This window comes from Thermobia domestica, chromosome 7, assembly GCF_964235325.1.
Source record: "Thermobia domestica chromosome 7, izTheDome1.hap1.1, whole genome shotgun sequence".
In the NCBI taxonomy this organism is placed as follows: domain Eukaryota; kingdom Metazoa; phylum Arthropoda; class Insecta; order Zygentoma; family Lepismatidae; genus Thermobia; species Thermobia domestica.
Window position 1 is genome coordinate 111008071 of NC_137460.1, and position 24387 is coordinate 111032457.

General features: G+C 34.0%; 1 protein-coding gene across 2 annotated transcripts in view; it reads right to left on the reverse strand.

The window, feature by feature from the left end:
• emb (exportin-1 emb) overlaps positions 1 to 24387 on the reverse strand; it is a 66862-nt gene that overhangs the window by 8260 nt on the left and 34215 nt on the right. For both annotated transcript variants that reach the window (XM_081765135.1, XM_081765136.1), the window contains exons 6-18: positions 24041 to 24160; positions 23531 to 23659; positions 19586 to 19741; positions 19069 to 19266; positions 18165 to 18407; positions 14243 to 14477; positions 11818 to 11981; positions 11279 to 11413; positions 8628 to 8732; positions 8194 to 8379; positions 4395 to 4643; positions 3448 to 3573; positions 1037 to 1163 (exon numbers count right to left, since the gene is read on the reverse strand). In XM_081765135.1, the coding sequence (XP_081621261.1) occupies positions 1037 to 1163; positions 3448 to 3573; positions 4395 to 4643; positions 8194 to 8379; positions 8628 to 8732; positions 11279 to 11413; positions 11818 to 11981; positions 14243 to 14477; positions 18165 to 18407; positions 19069 to 19266; positions 19586 to 19741; positions 23531 to 23659; positions 24041 to 24160 (2173 nt within the window). The remainder of the gene's footprint in view (positions 1 to 1036; positions 1164 to 3447; positions 3574 to 4394; positions 4644 to 8193; positions 8380 to 8627; positions 8733 to 11278; positions 11414 to 11817; positions 11982 to 14242; positions 14478 to 18164; positions 18408 to 19068; positions 19267 to 19585; positions 19742 to 23530; positions 23660 to 24040; positions 24161 to 24387) is intronic.

The following is a 24387-nucleotide window of genomic DNA, read 5'->3' on the forward strand; positions in this document are numbered from 1 at the left end:
GCTACTTGCGCTTCAATCAATGATAATTCATCCTCCTCATTCGCTACTCCAAATACCACACCAACCAATTAACAAAACATACTCGATATACGAAGAATCAGTTCAGTTCTATTAGAAATACCCAGTTCACGCCAAGCAGCTTTGAGGTGGACAAATACCGTGTGGATGGGTTGTCTCGGTTTTCCCGTTTCCTCTCACTTTTTCATTCATTTCTCATCAGTCTTCTTTAGAAAAAAAAATGAAATCTGAGTGTTACGTCCCACGGTTATGCCGGTTATGCTAAAGGAGACTGCGATGATGAGAGATGCATGAAATGGTGGAATGAAGAGTGGGAGGAAACGGGAGAACCCCGAGAAAACCCACGCATACTGTGTTCCACCACAAAGTTCACTTGGCGGGAGCAGGTTTTGAACCCGGGACCCCAAGCACCAGAGGTGAACGCTCTACCACTGAGCCACCGCGGCCCCCAGTCTCCTTTAGACTATCCGGCATTATCGTGGGATGTAAAACTAAAGATTTCATTTTCATTTTTGGCATACATTTTTATTTATCCCTCTCATCCTTATAATAATCATTTTAATTAAAGTAACATGATAAAAACTCCAGTGTTAACTATATTCAAAAATTAATTTCAAAAGATTCAGCCCCACTATGAGAGAGCAACGTCGATTGAATGTGGAGAGAAAAATATGGAAATTATCTTCGGAATATTCGAAAATGCAAGAACATATTTATTTTTAATGAGGAGTTTTATATATTGAGTTTCATCTCCCTAACTTTAGGGATCCTGTAATATTCTACTTTGGACGTAAGTTTTGAACTCTCACACCCTCTCAATCTCCCATAGGATATGCATTTCAATAAAAATTATGATAAAACCCTAGTTAGGTAAGTACTATCTTTATTCAAAAAAGTAATTTAAAACAGCTCAGTCGCTTTTCCATTATGATCTAACATACCCAAATTATACTGATTCTATTTTATCAAGTGTCAATGCCTTCCAAGAATTTTGTACAATGAAACTGCAATATCTTACCTGCTGTATGTGATGTGTCCGTAACTACCGAAAAAATGTGCTGCAGTATATCCGTGAAGTAAGTTTGATAAAAACTCTGTGCTGCCTGTTCATGCTGTGCAACGTTTTGCAGAAGCTGGTACAAAATCTGGAGAGAGAAAACTTACTTAAAACTTCTAGATTCACGGAATGCGGAATCACAAGTTTTTAAGAAACCACGATATAAACTCAATCTTTGTCGATTTATTAATTAACACTAATATTAGTGCATAATTACTACAAATTTATGCTATATTTCTTTCAGCTACACACTGAGCACATTCGTTTCTTCTAGATTCATTTTAAATATTGTACGTTTTTTTTTCTTAGTATTTTGATAACTATATAACATTGGATGAGATTATTTGAGGTTAGCGTCTCGTTCAGCAGCGAGGCCACATCAGACGTGCCTGCGTCACAGGCGCGTACGCTATCCACACAGCCATGAGGAAACTCTAGAGATCGCTCAGGAATAATGATTCACCTACATTAAATATTGTTTTAGCTTCTATTTCGTAAGCACTTAAAATGTCAAAACTACTTCCTCACTCAATGCTATATTCGCTTGGCAAATACTAAATATCACAAAAAAATTGTGTGTAATAGTCATATTCGCATTATAAAAAAAAGTAACCAAAAATATTGCAAATATTCATACAACACTAAAGGTAATACACTATATATTTCGGTCCTCTAGAAAAATGGAATACGAATTCCTTTCCCTTGGAATTTAAAACCACAACATTTTTGTTATTTCTCGGGTCTCCAGTTGGCGTTTTTACTTAAGTAGGGCCACGATTACATTTATGCTTCACCTGAAATTACTTTCTCTTCTTTTAGAAATGGTATTCTGAGTATTCCATGCTTCATAACTTTCATAACTGAAAAACAATCTATTATAGTGTTGGCTTGCATGTCGATTATTGGAAATTTCAGGCGATATTTCGTATGCCTCCGTTGTGATGAGAACAGTTGTCAGCGTTTTATTATTATTATTATTATTATTATTATTATTATTATTATTATTAAGGATGATAGTTTTTAGAAGGTATGTATGGTTCTGAAACATTAATACTGTGGAAAGATCGAGAAGTTTTCTTTTTGTCTCCTGAAAAATTATCAAATTAGACAACGAGTTTTAACATCTTGAACAACAATATATTATTTCTGGAGTCCATAATAGCAGACATTTTACATATACATGTTTTTTGTTTAAGTTTTTAAAATTTTTTCTGTGATATAGTGAACCAATTTCATACTTCACTTAAACATTTATGTTCGTTCGAATAAGGAAGTTTCTTTCTGAAGTGACAACCTTCAAACGGCAGCACAAACAAACAAACGAAGACAAACACAAATGTGTGTGATACGGCGCCGCTCTCAGATTCATCTCTCCTGGTAAACTGTAGATGTGTCGTCAATTGGCGCAAGTTTATTCTCCATTCAGTAATGTATGTATATGTATATATTTTAACAAAAGAAACGAAAGAGGTATTTTCATTTATTTTCGATACTGTCTAAAGAAGGATATGTTAGATATCCGAAACCGTTATTATAATTTAAAATAAAGTGTGTTTTAAGCTTTGGTCAATGTTTCTTGTTAAAATAATCAATCCAAAGCCATGGATAGTCTTACTATGTATATATATTGTTGTTCACTAGAAATAAATATTTTAAATCTGCTTCTTTTTGAATAACCAGATAGTCTAACTCCAGATTAATCAGGGAAGTTACACTTTCCATTAATTTTCTATACATTTACATTGCTCTCAAGTCCACTAGTTTTCAAAATGTGAAAATAATATAGTAAAGGGTTTTCCTTTGCATGACTATTAAGATGGTTTAGGGTTAGGAACCAGATCTCTGGGCTTTCGGCATCTATGGCCATGTTAGCCCATTACGTATGAGGGATGATGTGCTTCGGTGATCACATTCCCCGAGAAATTGTGGAAGAAGAAAGCATGCTGGGATCATTATGCGACATATCATCCTGGCATCCACCTAGTATGAGTAAGGAAAACCTGAGGATGGCGGCCTGAAAAAGTTTATACACTTTTCGCCTGAGTGTCCCCACGGGAAATCGAACCCGCGATCTCTCGCAAAGGGACAGCGTTAGCGACTACTCTACACGAGGGTGTCTAATACTGTCAAGTTTCATCAGTGGAATAGTTACTGTTGTAGAACGATATTGTATCTGAAATAAAAATCTTCGTATGCTTTGGAGACGAGGTACTCAACAATAAAAAACACAAATCCAGTTTTACAGACTGAAGGTTTGTTAAGTACAAGACAATTACACTGAAGTTACAGTTTACAATATCTTAAGGGGAAACGCGTGGATTATTTAACACAGTCGAAGAATTTGTTACCATAGATGCACATGTAGTACTTACTTGCAATCCAGTGTCCGCTACATTCCTCATTGTATGCTTGAAGGCCCAAATAATTGAATCTAGAACCAATTTGAACTGACCAGGAGGGATGCTGAGGAAAGCCGGAAAACAATGGCTATTGACAGCCTGAAATGAAAGTGAACAGTGAGTACCCATTTTCTAAAAACTAGCTGTTAACTTGTTCCTAAAATACTCAAACATTTCATACACCTTTGTTTTACAAAAATAGAAATGTTTTAAATAATACTTAAAAATGACTTCTGCTTTTATAAGATAAGTTTTGATATTTTAAGAGAAATAAAAATAATTTTGATGCTTGAGAGAAAAGGTCACCTTTGAACAAGATAACAGGTGAGACTAAAAGAGTAAAACTTAGGTATTATTAGTACTTAGATTTACACACACATTACAAATTGAAAATAAAAAGTTACATGATGAGTAGGTCTCCTTGGACTGCTCTAATAAATGCAATTATCATATGTTAAAGGTTTTTAAGTTAAATATTTCAGTTTGAGATAGAGAGAGAGATAGAGAGAGAGAGAGAGAAAAGAGAGAGACTAAGAATCAACTGATCCTTTAATAATTTTTTCACTGAGTGATCCTTTCTCGGCCCTCATCGGACTTTTTAAACTCACAAACGTGATCAAGTAAAGCTTTTGTAATATTGTAAGTAGAGGTTAAAATTAAAACAGGAAATAATTTACACATTTTTAAGATTTGACTTGCACACTTGAATGTTTAAACCATCAAATGATTACATTTTATATATATATTTCATCTGTTGTTCCTATAATTCTATCACATTTCGCAAAAGTGTTTACCGAAATAAGGTAGAAACACTGACACTAATACAAATAAAAGTATCCGAATTATGCGGTTTGCCTCATTTCTGGTTGAGCAATTTGTTTCCACAGCCAAGTAGGTAACTTTTGCTACATTATTCTTACCTGTAGCATAAGGAAGAAGTTTGTTCTGTGTTCTGGGTATTCCTCAAAATCTTTGTTTATCATTTCTAACGTGCATTCAAATACTGCGTCAAAAATTTTTGGTACTTCCGTAGTTATATGCGATTCGAGTTTATTAACTATAGTTGCCATTGTGCTAAGAACTTCTGGTTCCCGAGCCGAGGGAACACTCGTCCTTTGATAATCCAGAAGCACAGCATCAAGCAAGGGTGGGATAAAATTGTCTAGCACCTGCAAGGAAAAATTAAATATAATCACTGTTGGGTAAGTACATCATTCATTATATTTCCACTTAACACTGATAAAATGCAATTACTATCAACCAGGGTTGAAAAAAAAATCACTTTTTTAAAAAAAGAAAAAGAAAAAAATTCATTTTTGTTGATTTTTTAAATTTAAATCACTAGTAGTTAATTTAAAAAAAAAAAAACAGTAAAATATAATTGTTCATTTTTGTTATTTTGTTTTTGATAAGTTACGAAGGTTTCCAAGTTTCTTTTAGTTAGACTAAAAAGCAAACTTGGGAGTTTCCCAATATTTATGATGTGTTTTCTGAAAAGTGTTTCTCATCCGTGACAATTAGTTAGGAGCAGTACATCACTGTTCTCTTAACTTGTAACAGTAGGTGGTCACCTTGATCTCGGGAGTTCAAATCTGAATGACTGAACGAAAGAAAGACAACGTAATTTTCCAACTGCAAACGAGAAAGTATTTCATGCAAAATGCAAGGTATGTGGCTCAGAAATGCAAGATCTTGTTATCCAGCTGAAAAAGCATTTAGAAGTGTGCAAAGCAGAAGAACTAGTGGAAGATTCTGGGGATGACAAGAGTGACATTAAAAATTAGCCAGTTTTGTTTAATGTATGTGAAAATCGATCAAAAATAGACAAAACGATACAACAGAAAGCGAAAAATGTATATATTAAAAGAAATGTGGGACACGTGATCCCAACTCTCAAGCCGATCTCTGTTGCACTGGACAGAATTCAAAGAAATGAAACAACAATATCTGACGCTTTAGGAATATGGAAGTGCTTAAAAGACGCACTCCAAGACAAGGAAATAGAAAATAAATATGAAAACAGGTATACGGAAGCATTAACGCCTCCCTATTTCTTGGCTTACCTTCTCGATCCGAAACCGCGAAAATTCAAATTAACTGCCGAAGAAAACAATTTAGCTATGAAATTTGCAGAAGAAGCTTACGGTGGTACTTCTCTACTGCCCATGGTAATTAAATTTCAAGCGAAGTCTCCTCCTTTCTCTAGCGTGGTTTTCACAGACTAAGTTCTACAAGGTGTAACAGCCATTGAATGGTGGAAATCAAAAGCAATTATGCTTGGCACGGAAATATGAAGCCAATTATGGAGGTGTTTACTGCTTGTTTCATTTGCAGGGGTTAAAACAGGGTGTCCACTAAAATTTCAAAATTAAATTTCGTGACCTTTTCTTTACCAAACCACAAAATTTCGTAATTCTCGAGAGCGAATTAGGCCGAATTTTCATGCAAGCGATAGAAGCGGGCTTTGCTTAGAATTTGGTGGCGTCTAAGGCCGATCATAGATACTTTTGGTGGTGAATTTTGACGTTTTATAGAACAAAATTTTTCAGTCTGTATTTATATTTGTACAGGTACAAAAAATCGTGACCAAAAGCTAAATTTCTTGACTTTCGTGGCCGCTTTGTGATTTCATGATCGATAGACACACTTTGAAAGAACTTTTCTTCTTTTGATTTTGTACAATCTAAAATACGAAATCGTTTAGGCACTGATAAAATCTCTAAGTTAGTTTTTCTTTTTAAGCAACTTAATCAGAAAAGAATTTAAATATGCTAGTGTAGAAAAATTTGCATTGCACTGCAGAGTGAGTATATAGCCTCTTTTATATTTTCGTTTATAAGATGAATAATAAATTTTTACACTCTTCTATTTTTACTATATCGTAATAAATATCAGTATCTTTTTATATAATGTTAATCAGTGTCGTTTTATATAATGCCATGTGTTCATATTTTTTGTACGCAATTACATTTACCTATGGAAGAGAAATAATCACTAGATATATTGTTTTCGATGCTGTCAAAGAACAGGATAAATCTTTATAACGTACAATGTACGTCTATACATCATGCAAAGTATTTTCTATATCCATAATCAGGGTCTCTACTAAAATTCCAAAATGAAATTTTGTGACCTTTTCTTTCCGAAACCATGAAAGTAACATTCTTAAGAGCGAATTGGGCCAAATTTTCATCATGCGATAGAACCGTGCTTTGCTCGCGATTTGGTAGCGTCTAAAGCCGACCACAGAACTTGACATCTTATAGAACAACATTTTTTAGTCTATACTTATATTTGTATTAAAAAAAAAAAAAAAATCGCGACTTTTTCTTGACTTTCATGACCATTTTCTGATTTCTTGACTTTCATGACCGATAGACACCCTGATGATAATTTTTTAAAAATCAAGGACGGTAGTCAATTTAATGATGGTGAATTTTGTTCGGTATATTGTTCTTAAAAAACTTATTCCATAATCAGATATTTCATTAAGTCTAGAAATTTTTTCCTGGTTTAGCTTTTGTTTAAGACTACAAAATTATAACCAAGTTTTCATTTTTAGAAAGTCAATTTTAATACCTTCATACAAAGGAATCGAAAATAAAAAAATCACTGTCACATGTCAATACAAATTTGAGACTCAAAATCAGAAGTAATCTATAGATCTTAACCTTCTGATTTCTTGACTTGGGTGATTGCTAAGACTTGGGTCTTTTGTACTCTACAGTATTTTGAAATTGTTCATATGTAATTCTGTTTAATGGTTTCACTTGTGCAACTGTTTTATCTTTTTGTCCTTCTCAAATGACTTTTGACAATTATATTAACAAGTATGTAAAGATCAGTACAACGTATTTTTATCAGGAGTCCTTCGTGGGGAAGTCAGCAGACGTATCGAATTTGTGACCAAATAGTTCCGGTTTCGAGTTTAAATGGAAGAGTTTTCTCTCGGATGTAAGCCGAGAAGCAGTTTGGATTCCGCCTTAAGCTTATATGGCCTCTTCCAGCATAACCCGGTTATTGCATAATAACACTAAGGCGAAACAAACTTATTTCTGTTTATATGCGATATAAATACATAGAGCAAAGTATTTAAAAAAAAAAAATAAAATAAAATAAAAAAATTCAATAAAACCCATGGTTTTTGCTAACCCTGTCTATAGCAGAATGGACTAGACGCTCTTGCGTTCATACTAACTTCCCAAAATCGACTTATCTCTATTGCCTTCAATTTTACTAGAACAATCACAATTTCATGTAAACACGAGTTTAAAATTTAAAGAAGAAAAAAAAAAATGAACGACCTTTTCTTCCAATCACTCATGCTGTTTTAAAAAGGTTGATCTGCTTTTTTAGTCCGGTTTTGATCTTACATTTTGAACTTTCTTTTTTCCTCCTTATCAATGATGATTTAACTACAACAGCAGGTTTATTTCATCTACTTCATTAAATCTAAAGTAAGAAATTAAACGATCTAGTATTTAAAAAAACAACCTTCTTAGTGAGAAGAATCGAAGGGATATGTCCATTACAATTGAACGACCTACGAACAATGCATCTTTTATATGCGACACAGATTCATTTGATGTAGTTTCCATTAGGAATATATTCTTCAATTTCTATCTTATACCACTGCTTATTTCAGACACTAAAAACGACTGAAGTTTAAAAACAAGTTATAAAATATGATATACAAAAAGCTAAAGAAGTATAACTTACCATCTGTGGATCATTGGACCTATTCACCCAATCAGAGATCAATTTTAATGTTTCTTTCTTTACTACTCGCATGCTTTTAATCAATGGTTGTTTCGTAACATTCTCTCCATTCACTGTGATTGCTGCACTGATATTTTCACTCATAACTTTGTACACATTCAACATATCTAAGTAAATTCTTCCCAGCTTAAAAGAAAGAAGAAAAAACATTAGAAAATATCTGAAACATGTAAGAAGCATTTGTTTGAGCTTGAATAGAAAATAATTACCAAGATTTTATGTCACTACTTAAGTGTAATATATTAGCACCATTTTCCAAGAACCAGTTTAGTACATTACTAGTCCTCTTTTGAAATAGGAAATTGAGGCAAGAATTTTATTATTCATAGAATTAACAAGTTGTACGAGATAACGTTACAGAAAACTAGTGTTACCTGCAATACATATGGATGTCCCAGAGCTTTGCAAGCTCTAACGTTCGTTTTAAGTATACTCCCAAGTTGTTTCACCGCATCTTGGTCCTTTAGTACATCGACATTCTGAAAAGAACGAAATGAAATCACACATTAGGAAAATATGAGACTAACAATCATAAGATACCCGAAACACGTGTTAAATTATGTAATAAATATATACGGACACTTACGCAAGAATACGTTAGGGATATTACATACTCATCATTCAAGTCATCAACATAGATAGGTACTCTGCCATTATTGACAGGTTATTTGCCGCAAACTGAGGAACTTCCATGCACTACCGTTTATTTTTATTTTTTTAACACTTATTTTGATCCATTTTGTTCGTTTCAGATTCCACAACAAGTGCTATATCATCTGCAAACCGTTAATACATAAAGCATTCAAACCTCTTGAGGAAATACGGTCACTATGCAGGCTTTCTTCACTATCTTCTAGATAGATATTAAATGTTAAATATATGTGGCAACTATCCTGTTGTTTTGTTGGTCCATACTTGAATTTTCTATTTTTTCATTCCAACCCAATCCTTCCCAGTTCACTCGGTCAAAAGCCTTTTCCACATCAATGAACACAACAAAGGTTTATTTCCTTTTACTATAAACCTTTCCTGATTACTCTGAAGTCAATACCGTATTTTACGCCCTTAAAACTTCTAAGCCCAAACTGTTCAACTTTTTCGTGTGTTCTATCCATCCAACATTCTGTTCAGTGTTTGGAGCATATTTTTTTTGCTAAATACTATGTGAGACTAACAGTACTGTAGTAATCTCCTTGATTTCGATTTCTTAGCCAACGGTATACTCTTCAGAAAATCTTTTAGCCACTCTTTCGTTTCATATATTCCATTAACGAGTAGGTTTTCACTCAATAATTCACTATGAATCACAATGTTTTGAGACGCTGCTCTTTTCACCGATACGAAAGCTATATATAAAGAGACAGAGGAAAAAAAAAAAAAAAAAAAAGAAGATAATGAACAGCATATAGGTCCAGAAATTACATGAACTGAAAGTTCTGACCACAAGAAAACTGCGTCGAGTCAATGTGTATCGTAGAACTGTTAAAAGAAAAAAATGGACATAATGCAGTTCTCTTCTAGTTTTCAAATTTCTGGACCTAGTTGGATTGCTCATTTATCTCATCCTTTCTTTATGGATTTTTTTCGGCACCAGTGAAAGTGGCACGAAGTGTTAGGAGTTATGTAACTTCAGCATTCTACATAATATAAAATTGATTAAATTTTATATTAACTTTCATAGCACAAAATTATGTCGAAGAAAACTGATGTGTAACTATTTTATGGATATACCAGGTGGGACCATATTATATATATATTTTGAAACAATTTGGTATCTTTTGAATAAATAAATAAACTGAAATTCTGTACCCTGTAACTATCGGCAGAGGGACGCTAACGATCTGGAATATCACCAGCTTAATAATGTTGCCAACCCAGCATAGTTACATGTTTTCAAATAATACTATGTCAGGCTGTTACGAATTTCAAAATACATATTATACGAAAGCATATCATACATACTGTTTAGTATTGCAAACTAAGGACAATGCATTATTAAAAAACAACCAAATTTTAGAGGCCTCTACAATACTAATAATGCAAGTGAGAGGAAGGGGGTAACGCACATTTAAAGTTTCTTAGTGCAGAATCCTATGACCAAGGTATGAGGTATTTTTGAATAAACAGGAAGAAAGTTACAACGAACTGAAGATTAGCTTTCTTTTAAAGAAGTGCACAGATATATAAGTACTATGCCGAAATCATGTGGATGGTTTTCAATAGACGTAAAGATCATGATATCGTTTACATTAATTTGGTAAACTTAACTAAGCACGCTTAAAATTTGCAACACTGCTTAAAATCAAGTAATTCCAGAACTTGTAACTACAATTACCAAAAATTGTTGCTGCAACGTTAAAGAAACATTTTCCACATATAGCTATTTTAAGGAATATACTGATCTCTACTTATGTTTATCTTCGGGGCGGTTTGAGAAATCAAACTGCTCTAAACGGCATTATGATATTAACGTCTATTGAAAAAACAATCAGCGTGTTTAGATATGATAACTTACTGAAGATCAAGAATTTCGTTAAAAAAAAAGATCCCTTGTAAGTTTGTTTCTATTCGAAAAACCTCATCATCATGATCAGAGAATTCGACATTAAGGTACTTTGGATCTGCAATGCCCCATCTATCTCTTTTGCGTTATTACTTTTCTAGAGGCCTCCAAAAATTTGGACATTTGTGGCACTGTTGATTTAGTTTTATCTCTTGTTGGTACTCGCACTGAAAAATTTCAGTATTTGTTTTCCCTATTAGTTTAAAAGGTACAAAGAAATTCTAACATATATGGTCCATCCTGCATTAACTTTTAATTCCCTGTGGTAACTCAGATTCCAATCCAACCACTGTAGAATTGATGTTAATTATAGCTTCAGTGAACACAGATAGAATAATGAATAGTAAGCCTTGAAGTTTACAAAAGTCAGTATTTCATGCAAGCAATAAAACTGAAAACAGAAGGGAGAACGTGATAAGCAGATAAGAAATCATAATATATATAAAATTGTCGAATACTTACTTTAGAAGCTTGACTGATTATATCATCCCAAACTTGATTTGGAAGCATCATGTATTTTTCTATTAAATGTTCCTGCACGACTTGGTCCACTTGAGCGCTAATCATATAACCTACTGCTTCGTAGAACGTTTGAACCTGAAAGTTAATGAAATATACAATTACACGATATATATAGTATACCTGCAAATAATTCCAGAAGACTATCCGATGGACTACCGACTATCTACATGGGATGAGATCAGTTTTTTATGTTTATTATTTTTAAAAAAACAAAGGAAATCTCGAAATCGAACGGACTAGATACATGTATAAAATTCTACTAATTAATAATACGTAAATATGATTTATAAACTATATGCACTACAAACTATACTCAGAAAAAATGCCAATTCAATTTGAAACGAAGTGAAATCTCTAACTTTGGTTTTCTTACTTCTTATTTCTCTTTGACGTTTTTAAATTATTAAATTGATAATTTCTTTTTGTGTGTATTCTTTGAAATCACGAAGAGACTACACTGTTTTAGTCCTAAATCTTACCTGCTGAGGCTGCAGATCACAAATAATTGTACTGATAGTGCTAAGAATTTCTTCAATAAATGGCATTACTTCTCCAACCTGCACAGTCACAAAATGCCTGCGACATTTCAAAGCGATTTTAATGAACGTATCGCACGCCATATCTTGAACACCATCATGCGTTTCTGGAAGATAACATATTCCTGTATTAGTATCAAAACTGCTCAAGTATTACTATCAATCTTATATATAACATTCTTCATAAAATTAAACCATACTTTTTAAGTCTAAAATTTTGCATCAGTGAAGTTTTCATTCTTCGCAATCCCAAGATGACTGATTTTTAGACAAGAGAAAATAGCTGATTTGTTGGAAGTATTTTATTATTCGTGTAAAATAATTACTACTTTTAAAATTACTTTTTGAAGCAAATTAATAGGGAACTATCCAGGAATTAAGAGGGGATTTTGGTTTTATTGTATTTTGACAAGAGGTCAAAACTTAATTTCACTTTAAGAACAGGTTTAAAGTTTAGCTTACGATAGTCCTAGATAGATTGCTGAGGCGACATCAAAATCATGAATCCTAGGCGCATGAGATGAATGTGCAGTTAATATTAGAAAATGTGTACCAGCCGTTATATTGTATTACATCTCTACGCAAAATAACTGCAACCATATAATTATTCTGTTCTCACCAGACAGCAATCATGCAATGACGGTGCATCGAACACAAACGAGACAAAAACCAGTATCTATTAATTCAGTATGCGTCAGAATTCAACTGTTTGCCTTGCCATTCACAATTTCACTACTACAATGGCATTTTTTTACTTTTATCCACAGAAAAGTTTGCTATATATAATGAACTACTACTAAATTTGACTTTTTCGTCATTGATCAAGTTTCTTTTCTCAAATCTTTTTTGAAAGGATCTCTCAAAAGATAGTCGCAGATGACAAATTAAACTTACGGAAGGCGAAGTTCTACAAATGTTCTCTGCATTCCGATTTTGATTATTTGTTGGGATTTAAAGAAACATTTCTATCCCCTAAAAATAAAAGGGATATATTCATAACAGGTATTGACCATACAGCACGATCACCGAGAAAAAAATTCTATATTTAAAGTAGGTCTAGAAAGAAACTTCACTCGAAAGATTGAAATAATTTCGCACCATTCGCGAGGACAATGTTAAATCATGTAATATTTCCACTACAAATAACGTCGATTACAAATGACAAAAAATATTTTTCCATTAACTTACTACCACGAAAATAATCATTAAACAGCGTAGCATCAGTGACAAAGTTACTTAGAACTAACAACATGGCACCTCACTTTCAAACAAAACATAAACTTGCAAAAATAAGAGTGTTGAAAAAAATAAAGCCATTTTTTCCTCCCTATTTACTCCATACAGCTCTCAAAGCCTGCAGGTTTACTGTAAAATGTAATATTAATTTTCTATGGTGTCTCATTTAATATTTCAATTCTGCACCTGTTGGAATCTGGCTTTGAACTTCAGGATTCCTCAGCTCACAATACATAATTCATTTAACTGTTTATCCACAGTGAACAATTAACATCACGTTTGTATTTTATACCTTATTCACTGATTAACACACTACAATCTATAGTAGGATCTCCACTACATTCCACTTCAGTGCTGAACCTTAAAAAGAGTACTACCTTGGCTTCTCTATGTATAGTGGTGTTTACAACGTTTCACGACAAAGAAAAAGAAAAACTTAGATATATATACGGTTCGATTGTTAAACGTTGTATATTGATAGAGTGGTTGCGGTTTAAGGGCAGGTCAGCAGCTAGGCTATTTGCCCCGCCACGATATGGCAATGACCGACCACCTGATATGATACACCTTAAAAGGTTTTTAAAAATATCAAAAATGTAGTTTATTAAGTTCTACAAATTAAGAGATTAAGGCAAAGATCACAAAAAGGCTTCAAGAACGAAGACCAACAACAATGACATAAAAAAAAAAACTACAAAGAAAAAACCCTTAACTTCTTATCTCAGGAATAAAGGTGAAAATAAGGGTTTAGTTACCTCCCAAACCCTGATAAAGACCATTAAGTAGTCTTTGAGATCTGAGTATTCTGGATATTCTACAATGTGCCAAATGCTAGGTGAAACCTAGTCTTCACAATAAGGACGGTCAGCACCACGCACTAAATAAGAATATCACAGTTTCACTATTTCCTCAAGCTCTCTTCTGCAGGCTTGCAAAGCTACGCTTCTATGAAATCAAGCATGCAAATAATCAGAAATATGTATTTATCGATTCCTCACCATTAGAACCAATAAATTAGTCTACACTCAGAGAGCACTGCGCGAAAAGAAAAAAAAGTGTACATAATGAAATGCCCAAAGTATTCACAATTCACGCCTTACTCTAAAAACAAGCAGCAGATACAAATTCTCACCATGCATAAATTCAAAGAGTTTATTCACAACAGTCTTCAGAAACTTCCAATGGGCTCGCAAAAACCTCGGATACTGGCCGACAACGTACATTATATTAGAGGCTATTATAGCTTTGTTGTCCTTCCCTTTCTTCTGTTCACAGAGACCCAACAAATCTTTTATCACTGTTACAAGAAACCTCTTCTCATCCTCTTCATGCATAGCTCCTGATATACTGCCGATTGCCCAACACAACTGTAATGAAATAAAATTTGCAATTTAAGGTTAAAACTGTTTTAGTGCCTTAAATAAAACTTGCTCACTGAGAAACAATGCAATGAAACTAATGTCTGATTACTTATAATCACTATTACTTATATAGAGTCTACACCAAATCTGATACATTGACTGTTTGGTGTCATCACTCTTTACAATACCGGGTGTGTTCCATATATAATATTAACAAGATCTGTACAAAGAGTTAATATCCTTCAAACTACTGTACATGAGCATCTACATTATTTCCACAGACTACCATGCCCGGTACGCTCCCTCGAAGACATCGATGAGGCTGTTGTCACAGACGCTTGGATAGCCTCAATACTGTCAAAGTGGCCTCCTTTGTACACTTTCTTGATCTTGGGGGATAAAAAGAAGTAGGCCCGAGTGTAGTCAAAACTATAGGGTGGCTGCAACGGCGTTGCCACGTTATGCTTCGCCAAGAGCTCACGGACGCGCAGACGTGGCTGGGGCGCATTGTCGTGATGCAGCAGCCAGCTAGCGACTACGTCTTTTCGCACACAGATGACCATTTTCTGTAACGTTTTTTCGAGTTTTGTGTAGGATGTAATCATCCAATACTGTTCGAAACTATCTGCCATGACATGGGCTCAAAACAGGGGGACACTAAATCAGCAATCCTGACGCCACCGAAACTCCGAGCAGACTGACCTAGGATGTGCTATAAAGCTGAGGGTCCCACCCACCTCTCTCAACACACCCGAACATGCTACGACCTGTCAGGGCGCGGAAACAAAAAAACTTTTGGAACACACCTTGTACAGTCCGCAGCAAAAAACCTGCAACACAAGCATGTAAGTTTGTGAAACTACGCCTAACAGCGGAGGGAATCAACATAACGTCTCAGCGGCACGAATCACGCTAGGAAAAACCTCGGCGTCCTCCCCTGCACACTTGTTTTGGAGAAACGACTTCGTCATTTCACAATGAACACATGTTCATGTTGCAGGTTTTTTGCTGCGGACTGTACAAAACGATGGCCGAAGTTGGACGTCGGATCCGAATCTCACAAAATCTAAGTCAGCGTGATCATGGTTATACTGTGTATGTTGCAGGAAACGAACTGTATGTAACCAGTGGATGATATTGGTGGAGTGAAGGAAGGAAAACACTAGACAACCACTGATAAAATATTGATCACAACAGCATCACACGATCTTGGATCAGATGAGAAATAATTTACGCCCGAGTTGATCCTCTATACCAGCCTTTCACAAACTGCAATCAACAGACCACTTGAGGTCCTCGAGTTACGCCCTAATGGTCCTCTTAGTCCAGAAACGATAACAATAAAATTCAAGCGAATTTTGTATCATATAGTATAAATAGGGGCACGAGTTTTTCGCACTAAGAATTTGAAAATTTCGCGTTTCGTTTTTCATATTTCGCGTTTTGTCGCATTTTCCAAATAGTTTCACATTTTGTAGCTCTTATGGAAAAGAACTCCCTGGCATTTTTACAATTGTTATTCATAGAGCACTATAAAAATAAACCATTACTTGCCTAAAAACAAAATACACTGAATATTTCACTTGATATTGTCAATTTCACATAGAAAATTATATATTTTTTTTAAATCAAACTGAAGGAAAATCAGTAACTTAACTTACTATGAGTAGGAAAGTTTTGCTGTCTCCTGAAAACACACACGCACAAGTTACATTTAAGGATTAAATATAAGAATGTTATGTTTCCACATTTTATTTCTTTATTTTGTACGTTAGTCATTTATCACCAGTCCATACTTAAAAAACACTCACAATTGGCGTTGCTTGTTGGAAGCCACATACATGTAAATGCATTTACAACAAACTTCAATCTATCATCACTTCGAAACACCCCATCCAACTGTGATGGTGATAGCTAACAAGCAACATGTTCCCTGTAGCCATGTCCCAATCACCCCAAATGCACATTTCATGCCACGTTCTACCGTTCCGTCAGCGGAAAACTAGTATTTTTAAAGTAATGAAAACGTATTTTTAAAATTTCGCGTTATATTGCGTATTGTTAGAAATTTCGAGCAAAACTGCCAATTTCGCGTTTTATCGCGCAACGGAAACCAATGAAAACACACATAGAATATCATATAAAACGTCAAAAAACTGAAAATTACTTAATTCTGATTTCTTTCGTTTTATCGTTAGCCTACAAGTGGGGATAAACATGGAACATAGAAGTATCCATCATTTCTACTGTGTTATTTTATAATTAAAAAGGTAAAAATTACACGAATCCTATTCGCTGAAATATATTTATTATGCAATATTCTTAATAGCCTTCTGATAAAAAACTATATACCAAAATGCAATTAAGCAAATTGCAATCAATTCTACTTTTAAAATGTAAGAATATTGATATAGTGATATACGCTCAAAATATTTTATGTTCGTTCTGTTGGAAAAAGCTTCAGAAACGCTGCTCCATGCCATGAACACAATGCCTAGTTTCCGATACTCCGAAGCCTACCAATCAATTTTTTTTTTTTTTTTTTTTTTTTTTTTTTTTTTTTTTTTTTTTTTTAACTTTAGCATCCCCTCCTTATACTTTTTACGCTACAGGAGAGCTGAAAAATGAATAATAATGACTTAAAATAGTTACTGAACAAAACATAACACTAATGTTCAATGGAATTCGAATCGGCAATGGACAAGGCTTAAAACCTCTATCGTGGCAACCAACTGATCTATGATCTCTATCACAGGATTAGTTATACTTCATAAGGCAATGTATACAATTTCTTAGGATGAATTTTGGGCATATGACTTTCTTTTTCAGTCATTAATTGAGGTTTCTTATTCATGTAGATAGCAGCTCCGTACCTCTATCACATTGCAATTCTATAGTTCACTTTACACACTATAAATGAGATAAGGAGAAAAAAAAAAAAAAAAAAAACAGCGTCGGCTACAACTACACATACATATCCATTTGCTTGAACTTCAAAAGTAACCTTTTAAAGCCTTCCTGAGCCTTCTTTCTCTTCTGTTAATGATATTTCTTGAACCTTTTAGAAGCTTCTCCAACCGATTTTGTATTCCGCGATTTTCTCAGATAATACACACAACGAATCAGTGCATTTTGAATGGAAAAATTAATTATAAAACCAGAGTCATTGTGTCGCTTGACGGCTTAAAACTGACTCCAAGGCCATACATCTTTCAATGCAATTTTACTTTTGAGATGTAAGAGCGGCTACAATTTTTCTCCGGTACGAGATATGTGAAAAATATTGGGTCCTTTGGCTTAGAAGATTTGATGCTATTAAAACTTCCTTGAGCTTTGGAACTCCCTCCCCCCCTCAGATACACACGAAGTCCCCTGTAATGACTTGTTCGAAAGAAGATACCTAGTTAAATCATTCTCTCGTATCTAGAAAACACATTCAATTTAAAGAAAATCATCAGTTAACTTGTGTCTCCCCTCCGAAATTATATTCAAGTTCTCGAATGATTTTTCCTGATATCGAGACAAGCTCACCATTCCTCAAAAAACGGAATATGCATCTCGTTGCATGGAATGCGTTAAGTAATCTATAACGAATTACACAAAATGACATTACATTTAATACGAATTAAATCACTCAAATTATTACACAGCATACTTCACTTAGTCTGAGCAAAAAATACTCCCATAACTTACCGTATTTAAGTTCTTCCATGACCATTCACTGCCATTCACTTGATTTTGAAGTTTTTCAGTCATAATTCTCTCCGTGTCCGCATAATCCAAATGTGTAAGGTATACAAGAGTTTCTCTCATATTCTTATACAAATTAATGGAATCTGTATCCTTCATGAACTCTCGTACAACTTCACCATTCTCATTTTCTACTACCAAAACTTCCTCTGGTTTGGCCATTCGACTTATCATAATGTACCTCATCTAGAAATACAGACAGAAAAAATGTCGTAACAGATACAAGTAGATTACTTGGAAATTGAATGACTACAAAATTATGATTTTAAAAAATCACACACCTAGCTATAATTATATTACTCTTCTATGCCAGTACTGACAACGCACATATCAATGAAAAGAACAATGAGCAAGAAACTAGAATTGAAGCATTATTCACACAAATACATACATTCACTCTGCTAATAGGAAGCTATTATATGCAACAAGATTAGATCAGACTGAATTGCACTTAAAATTTTGCAAACGTAGAACACTGTATTATTATTATTATTATTATTATTATTATTATTAAAAATCTGTGCCTTGCAAAGTAAATCTTCGAAAAGCACTCTTTTTTACAGGATTTAAACGAACGCAGAACAATATATGAATTCGCAACTCATTTCCAACTAACTACCTTCTCACTGGAAAGATTAGATTAGTAGACACTGGTGTTTAATAGCCTACATAGAAAGGTAGAAATTACTTTTAGTTTAAATTTCTTACCTTAGCATATACTTAAGTCTCTGTATTGCATTAATTACGCAGCTTGCAAACTAAAAGACGAATACAATAGACTTTACTACTTGATTGCCTGAATGTCTTTATCTTCAAACAAAAAGTGTATAAAATATTCTTGACTTACCTTCGTCAGTACAGGACCATAGAATTGTCGTCTTGGAGGAATAGCTGAATTTGGTTTTGAGAGGAACAGCGGGGAACTTGGTGCTGTAAAAGGACTCTCCCGGTACAAATCTGCACTAAGTGCGTTCCAATATTCCAAACAAATCTTAAAAATTTCAACTTCATCGACTTCTGAGATTAATACCAAATAATGAAGAGCCTATGGAAGAAAATGTTTGTATTACAAGAAAATCCTGCAAGTTATGAAATATGATTACCATCACTACTAGAATTTATCAAAACATTGTTCTGGATCTTATAGTAAGTTAAATATCTAAAAGTGAATGTCCTGGATTATTTCTAAATAAACACACAATAAACACAATACTGCATATGATACATGAATAGTTTTTGATTACTATACGATCTGAGATCTTCTGAGTAATACTTCTACAATCTTTGCTACAAACCAGGAAGAAAAAATAAATGAAAACTGCCGCGTATATGTTACTTGTTCATTATACCAAGTCATTACTTACCTTCATAAGAACTTCATTCAACTGTTTTTTCTCAACAAGTGATCCATGTTCCTTTAAGTAGGTGCACAAAAACATCGCTAAGTTCTGTATGAAGTTTTGTTCTGCATCCTGACCACGTGCATACGCGTCTCGAATGTTAGTATCTAATGGAAGCATCTGCAAGGCAAATATATTTCATAATTAAAATGATTTTACTGCAATCTTAAGCGAACACTTAAGTCTTTTACATACGAAGTATTCTTTATGTACTTTTACCAAGAGAAAAACGTAAACAACATATCCGGAGACAATGAAATATTTCAATTCATACACGAAAACTGAGTTATATAGTTTAACTAGTACATTTCTGATACTTTTGGATCTAGTATGACGTTATCTGTTTCTACCAAGATGTATAATTTTCCTGTAATCATTCTAAAGTAGATGTTCTTTTCTTGCAGTCATTCCTAATAAGTACTGTCCGGATCCGCCCAATTTCATATTATATATATATATATATATATATATATTTATTATAGAGAGAGAGAGAACGCAAGAAAGACTGCAAATGAGTCAAGTATCAGCAGCTTCCCTGCATAAAAACTGCTTACTGGACAAGTGAGGGACTGTTTCTCTCTGCTAAAGAAGAAATATTGCGCCATTTGCTTCTCAGCACGAACAGAGGACTATCGCAGTTACATACACAGCTTCTTCGTGTGAGTTTTGAACACATACGCCTCAAGCATTACTTATTCATTCTTCTTTGATGGGTATATAATATTATCTATGCTTCGATCGCAGAAGAATTTAGAGACGAGTTTCTGGTTTCAGATAGCTTGTTTACAAGTTCCGATTTTCTGACCTTGCAAATTTTGCTGTTACATATATGTTACATTGGGCGTTAACGTTTCATTTCAGCTTTGTAGTCTTCAGCCAGCTTTCTTCCTGTATTTTTTTCTTGATTCCACGGGGGGGGGGGGATGTGTGTTACATTTAGTGTTATTACATTAATTATGTACAGTCGTTCATCAACAATGAATAATGGTACTATGCAAGAACGTACACAGGTTGATTAGGAGGGGCAGAAACCTCCGAAGTTTCTAAATATACGTAAGATTAATTCTACTTTACACCTTCCTTTAGCATCCTATTAACAATATTATAAGTGTAAAGTAAAATTAACCTGACGTAGACAAACTTCGGAGGTTTCTGCCCTACCTAACCAGCCTGTGTACGTTCTTGCATAGTACCATTATTCATTGTTGATGAACGACTGTACATAATTAATGTAATAACACTAAATGTAACACACATCCCCCCCTCCGTGGAATCAAGAATAAATACAGGAAGAAAGCTGGCTGAAGACTACAAAACTGAAATGAAACGTTAACGCCCAATGTAACGTATATGTAACAGCAAAATTTTCAAGGGCAGAAAATCGGAACTTGTAAACAAACAAGCTATCTGAAACCAGAAACTCGTCTCTAAATTCTTCTGCGATCAAAGCATAGATAATATTATATACCCATCAAAGAAGAATGGATAAGTAATACTTGAGACGTATGTGTTCAACACTCACACGAAGAAGTTGTGTATGTATATAACTACAATAGTCCTCTGTTCGTGCTGAGAAGCAAATGGCGCAATATTTCTTTCTTAGCAGAGAGAAACAGTCCCTCACTTGTCCAGTAAAAAAGTTGCGAATATATTGTTTCCAGATTTTAAATTTGAAGTGCTGAAGTTCACGGCCAGTATCCCCAGTTTTGTATGTATATATAAAACTGGGGATACTGACCGTGAACTTCAACACTTCGAATTTAAAATCTGGAAACAATATATTCGCGACCTTTTTTTTTGGGGGGGGGGGGGAGTGGAGTGCACGCTGTACGTCTCAATTTATGTACATATTTCAATATAACTTCAGAGGGATTATCTTTCGTAAGGCAATTAAAATTCTTCCGAGACCGAAGATACTGAAGAAACGAAAAAAATAGGAAAGATGATATTATTCTGCCACAAATGATGATATCTGAGGATATTCACTGAACATTCACATTCAGGTATTGTTTCCGATGAAAATAATGTACAGGGTGATGATGTACTCGGTGTACCGTTTCGCTGACAATAGCATCAGTCCAAAAGGAGAACCGAAATATAGAAGAAAAATTACCACGCACTTAAGATAGATATTTTATTTTAGTTTCCTATACATCACTTTCCTACCTCTATGAGCACAATTTGTCTCTGTCAATATTTAATAAGTTTCCAATTGTTGCTCAACATTCATACTTCATCTTTCGTTTGAGGCTTTTCTTCTGAAAATAAATTAATCTTAAGATACTGACTTTCAAAACATTTTTAAAAAATTCACACCCTTTCTGATGCGCACATTGGTTGGATTTACTATATAGTGTTTTTCCTATTTTTAGTTCTTATTCAGAAGCCATGAACTCCTATGTATGGCTATCCTTATTACTTCGTGTGGGGAACCCCTTATGGTATAATTATTAATTTATTCATGACTCGCCAATATATATTCTGGGGAAATACATCTTGAGGCAAGAGAAATGAAATGAAATCTAAGTTTTACGTCCCACGGTTATGCCGGTTAGGCTAAAGGAGACTGTGATGATGAGAGATGAGTGAAATGGTGGAATGAATAAAGTGAAAGGAAACGAGAGAACCTAGAGAAACCCCACGAGCACGGTGTTTGTCCACTACAAAGTCCAAACGGCGCGAGCTGGGATCGAACCAGGGACCCCAAGCTCCGGAGGTGAACGCTCTACCACTGAGCCACCGCGCCCCCTTCTTGAGGCAAGAGAGTTCAAGTTTCCATATTTAATAATACCATGCTCTAAAACTATGTGGTGGCTGAATGTCAATGTTGATAATTTCTTCCTTAAATTTTGTAGGTTCAAGATGACAAAGTGAAATTAGTTTTCTACATATTTTCTTGCAAAGTTAACGAAGTGGAATAAAATACAGTATTTTATAAAGAATTTAAAAACTTATCCAATTGGTTTTATGTTTTACTACATAACGTTTATGTGAAATATACCAACATACAGACATTACTGCCGTAATCTATGTACTTAAAAATTAAATTAACGTTTTATGTCGCCACTTAGTAAGGAAACAACTGAAATGACTGAATAGGATTTTCAAACACAGTACACTTTTCAAACCGGGTCTTTATCATTATGCCTAAAATGCAATCATGGGGAAGAGAGGTTCAAAATGTATCTCAAATGTAATGCGTATCAAGAGTCTCTTCGAGATAAAAATTCCTCATTAAAAATAATCGGTCACATGTCGCACGGTTTTCGAAAATTATGCTCCTAAGAAGAGCGAAGGGGAAAACGTCTATTTTAATTTTCGGTTTTATAATCATAAAATGCTCAATGTGAGGACACGGCTGAAAGTGTCAAATTAAGTACCATGAATGGGGTATCTAACAATCTTTTGAAGGTAGAGATATAAAACTACACATATAAACTTCTCATTAAAAGTAAATGGCCACCACGTGCTTGGGCATCTTCTGAAATACTACGACAAATTTCCATATCTCAATTTCCGACTTCGTGTGAACTCAACTTGAAATATATGTATTACTTGGTTGGGGCCTTATTTCAATCGCTTCGTTTTGATCAAAATTCTTACCCTAAAGTGGTACGGGCGGTAAAAGTTACCTCCTCAATTTCGAGTTGGAATTTGACACAAAGTCCTTATTAAAAATAAATAACTACGATCTGAGTTTTCGAGAATTTTACTTCTGAGGAGGAAATTTCTGTATTTTAATTTCCCTACTTCGTATTCATAAAACACAAATACTATGCACAATAACAATAAATAAACATATGAACGATAAAAGGTGCTGTCTTCTAACATATTTGCCCTCCTAAACCTTTTTGAGATGACCTAAAATTATTATCTACATAGAAAAGAAGAAAATAGAAACAACAATACCTGTTCAAGTTGTGCCATTGTTTGTGTAAACAGAAGAATGAACATCTCGTCATAATTGGTCACCGTTACACCAGCAATTTCAGTCAAACACTTCAATGTTACATTTCGGAACATTGGTACGTTAAGGAACTGAAAAGTAAGAAACCAAATGTAATTCAAATTATGCATTTAATCTTACATTAAAAAAATATATTTATTGGCATATTAAAATTATTCCGAATTATTTTCATTCCACTATTTAAATATTGCTCATCATTCCAATTCTGACAACTAATTAACTTGAATAAGTGAAAGTATTTCAAATTACCGAAAACTACTAAAATAATTTTCTAAATAAATTCAATTATATCTTTATATAACTGAACGAAGAACTCACGATTTCAGTGCATGTCTTCTAAAATTACGGATAATTCTGTCAGCCAACCATCTAGTCATGTATAAAATATTTTGAATTTGTTCTGCGTTTTAAGTGCAGGAGTAACAAAAACGAACTAACTATATTAAACTTACCTTATAGATGAGAGTGCTTATTAATTTTGTTTCAAAAATGTACCCTAAGGGGATCCAATTCAAGAACCTAAGAAGTGTTTCAAGCGTTGCACCGACCAAAGGGGCATTCTGCGAATTGTCCTGAAATAAATATTTAAATAAAATCAATATTATCCTTCTCACATGCCAAAGTGAAAGACTTCTTTATTTCATAAATGAACTTTGCAAGCGTGATTTAGTTTTGAAAAAGTATGAACACCGTACTCCTAAATAATAATCGTTGAGTACATGGTTAAAAATATTTGTGAAGCAAATAATAAATAAAAAAATATGCGATGAGAACATATAAACTACACAATAAATTTATA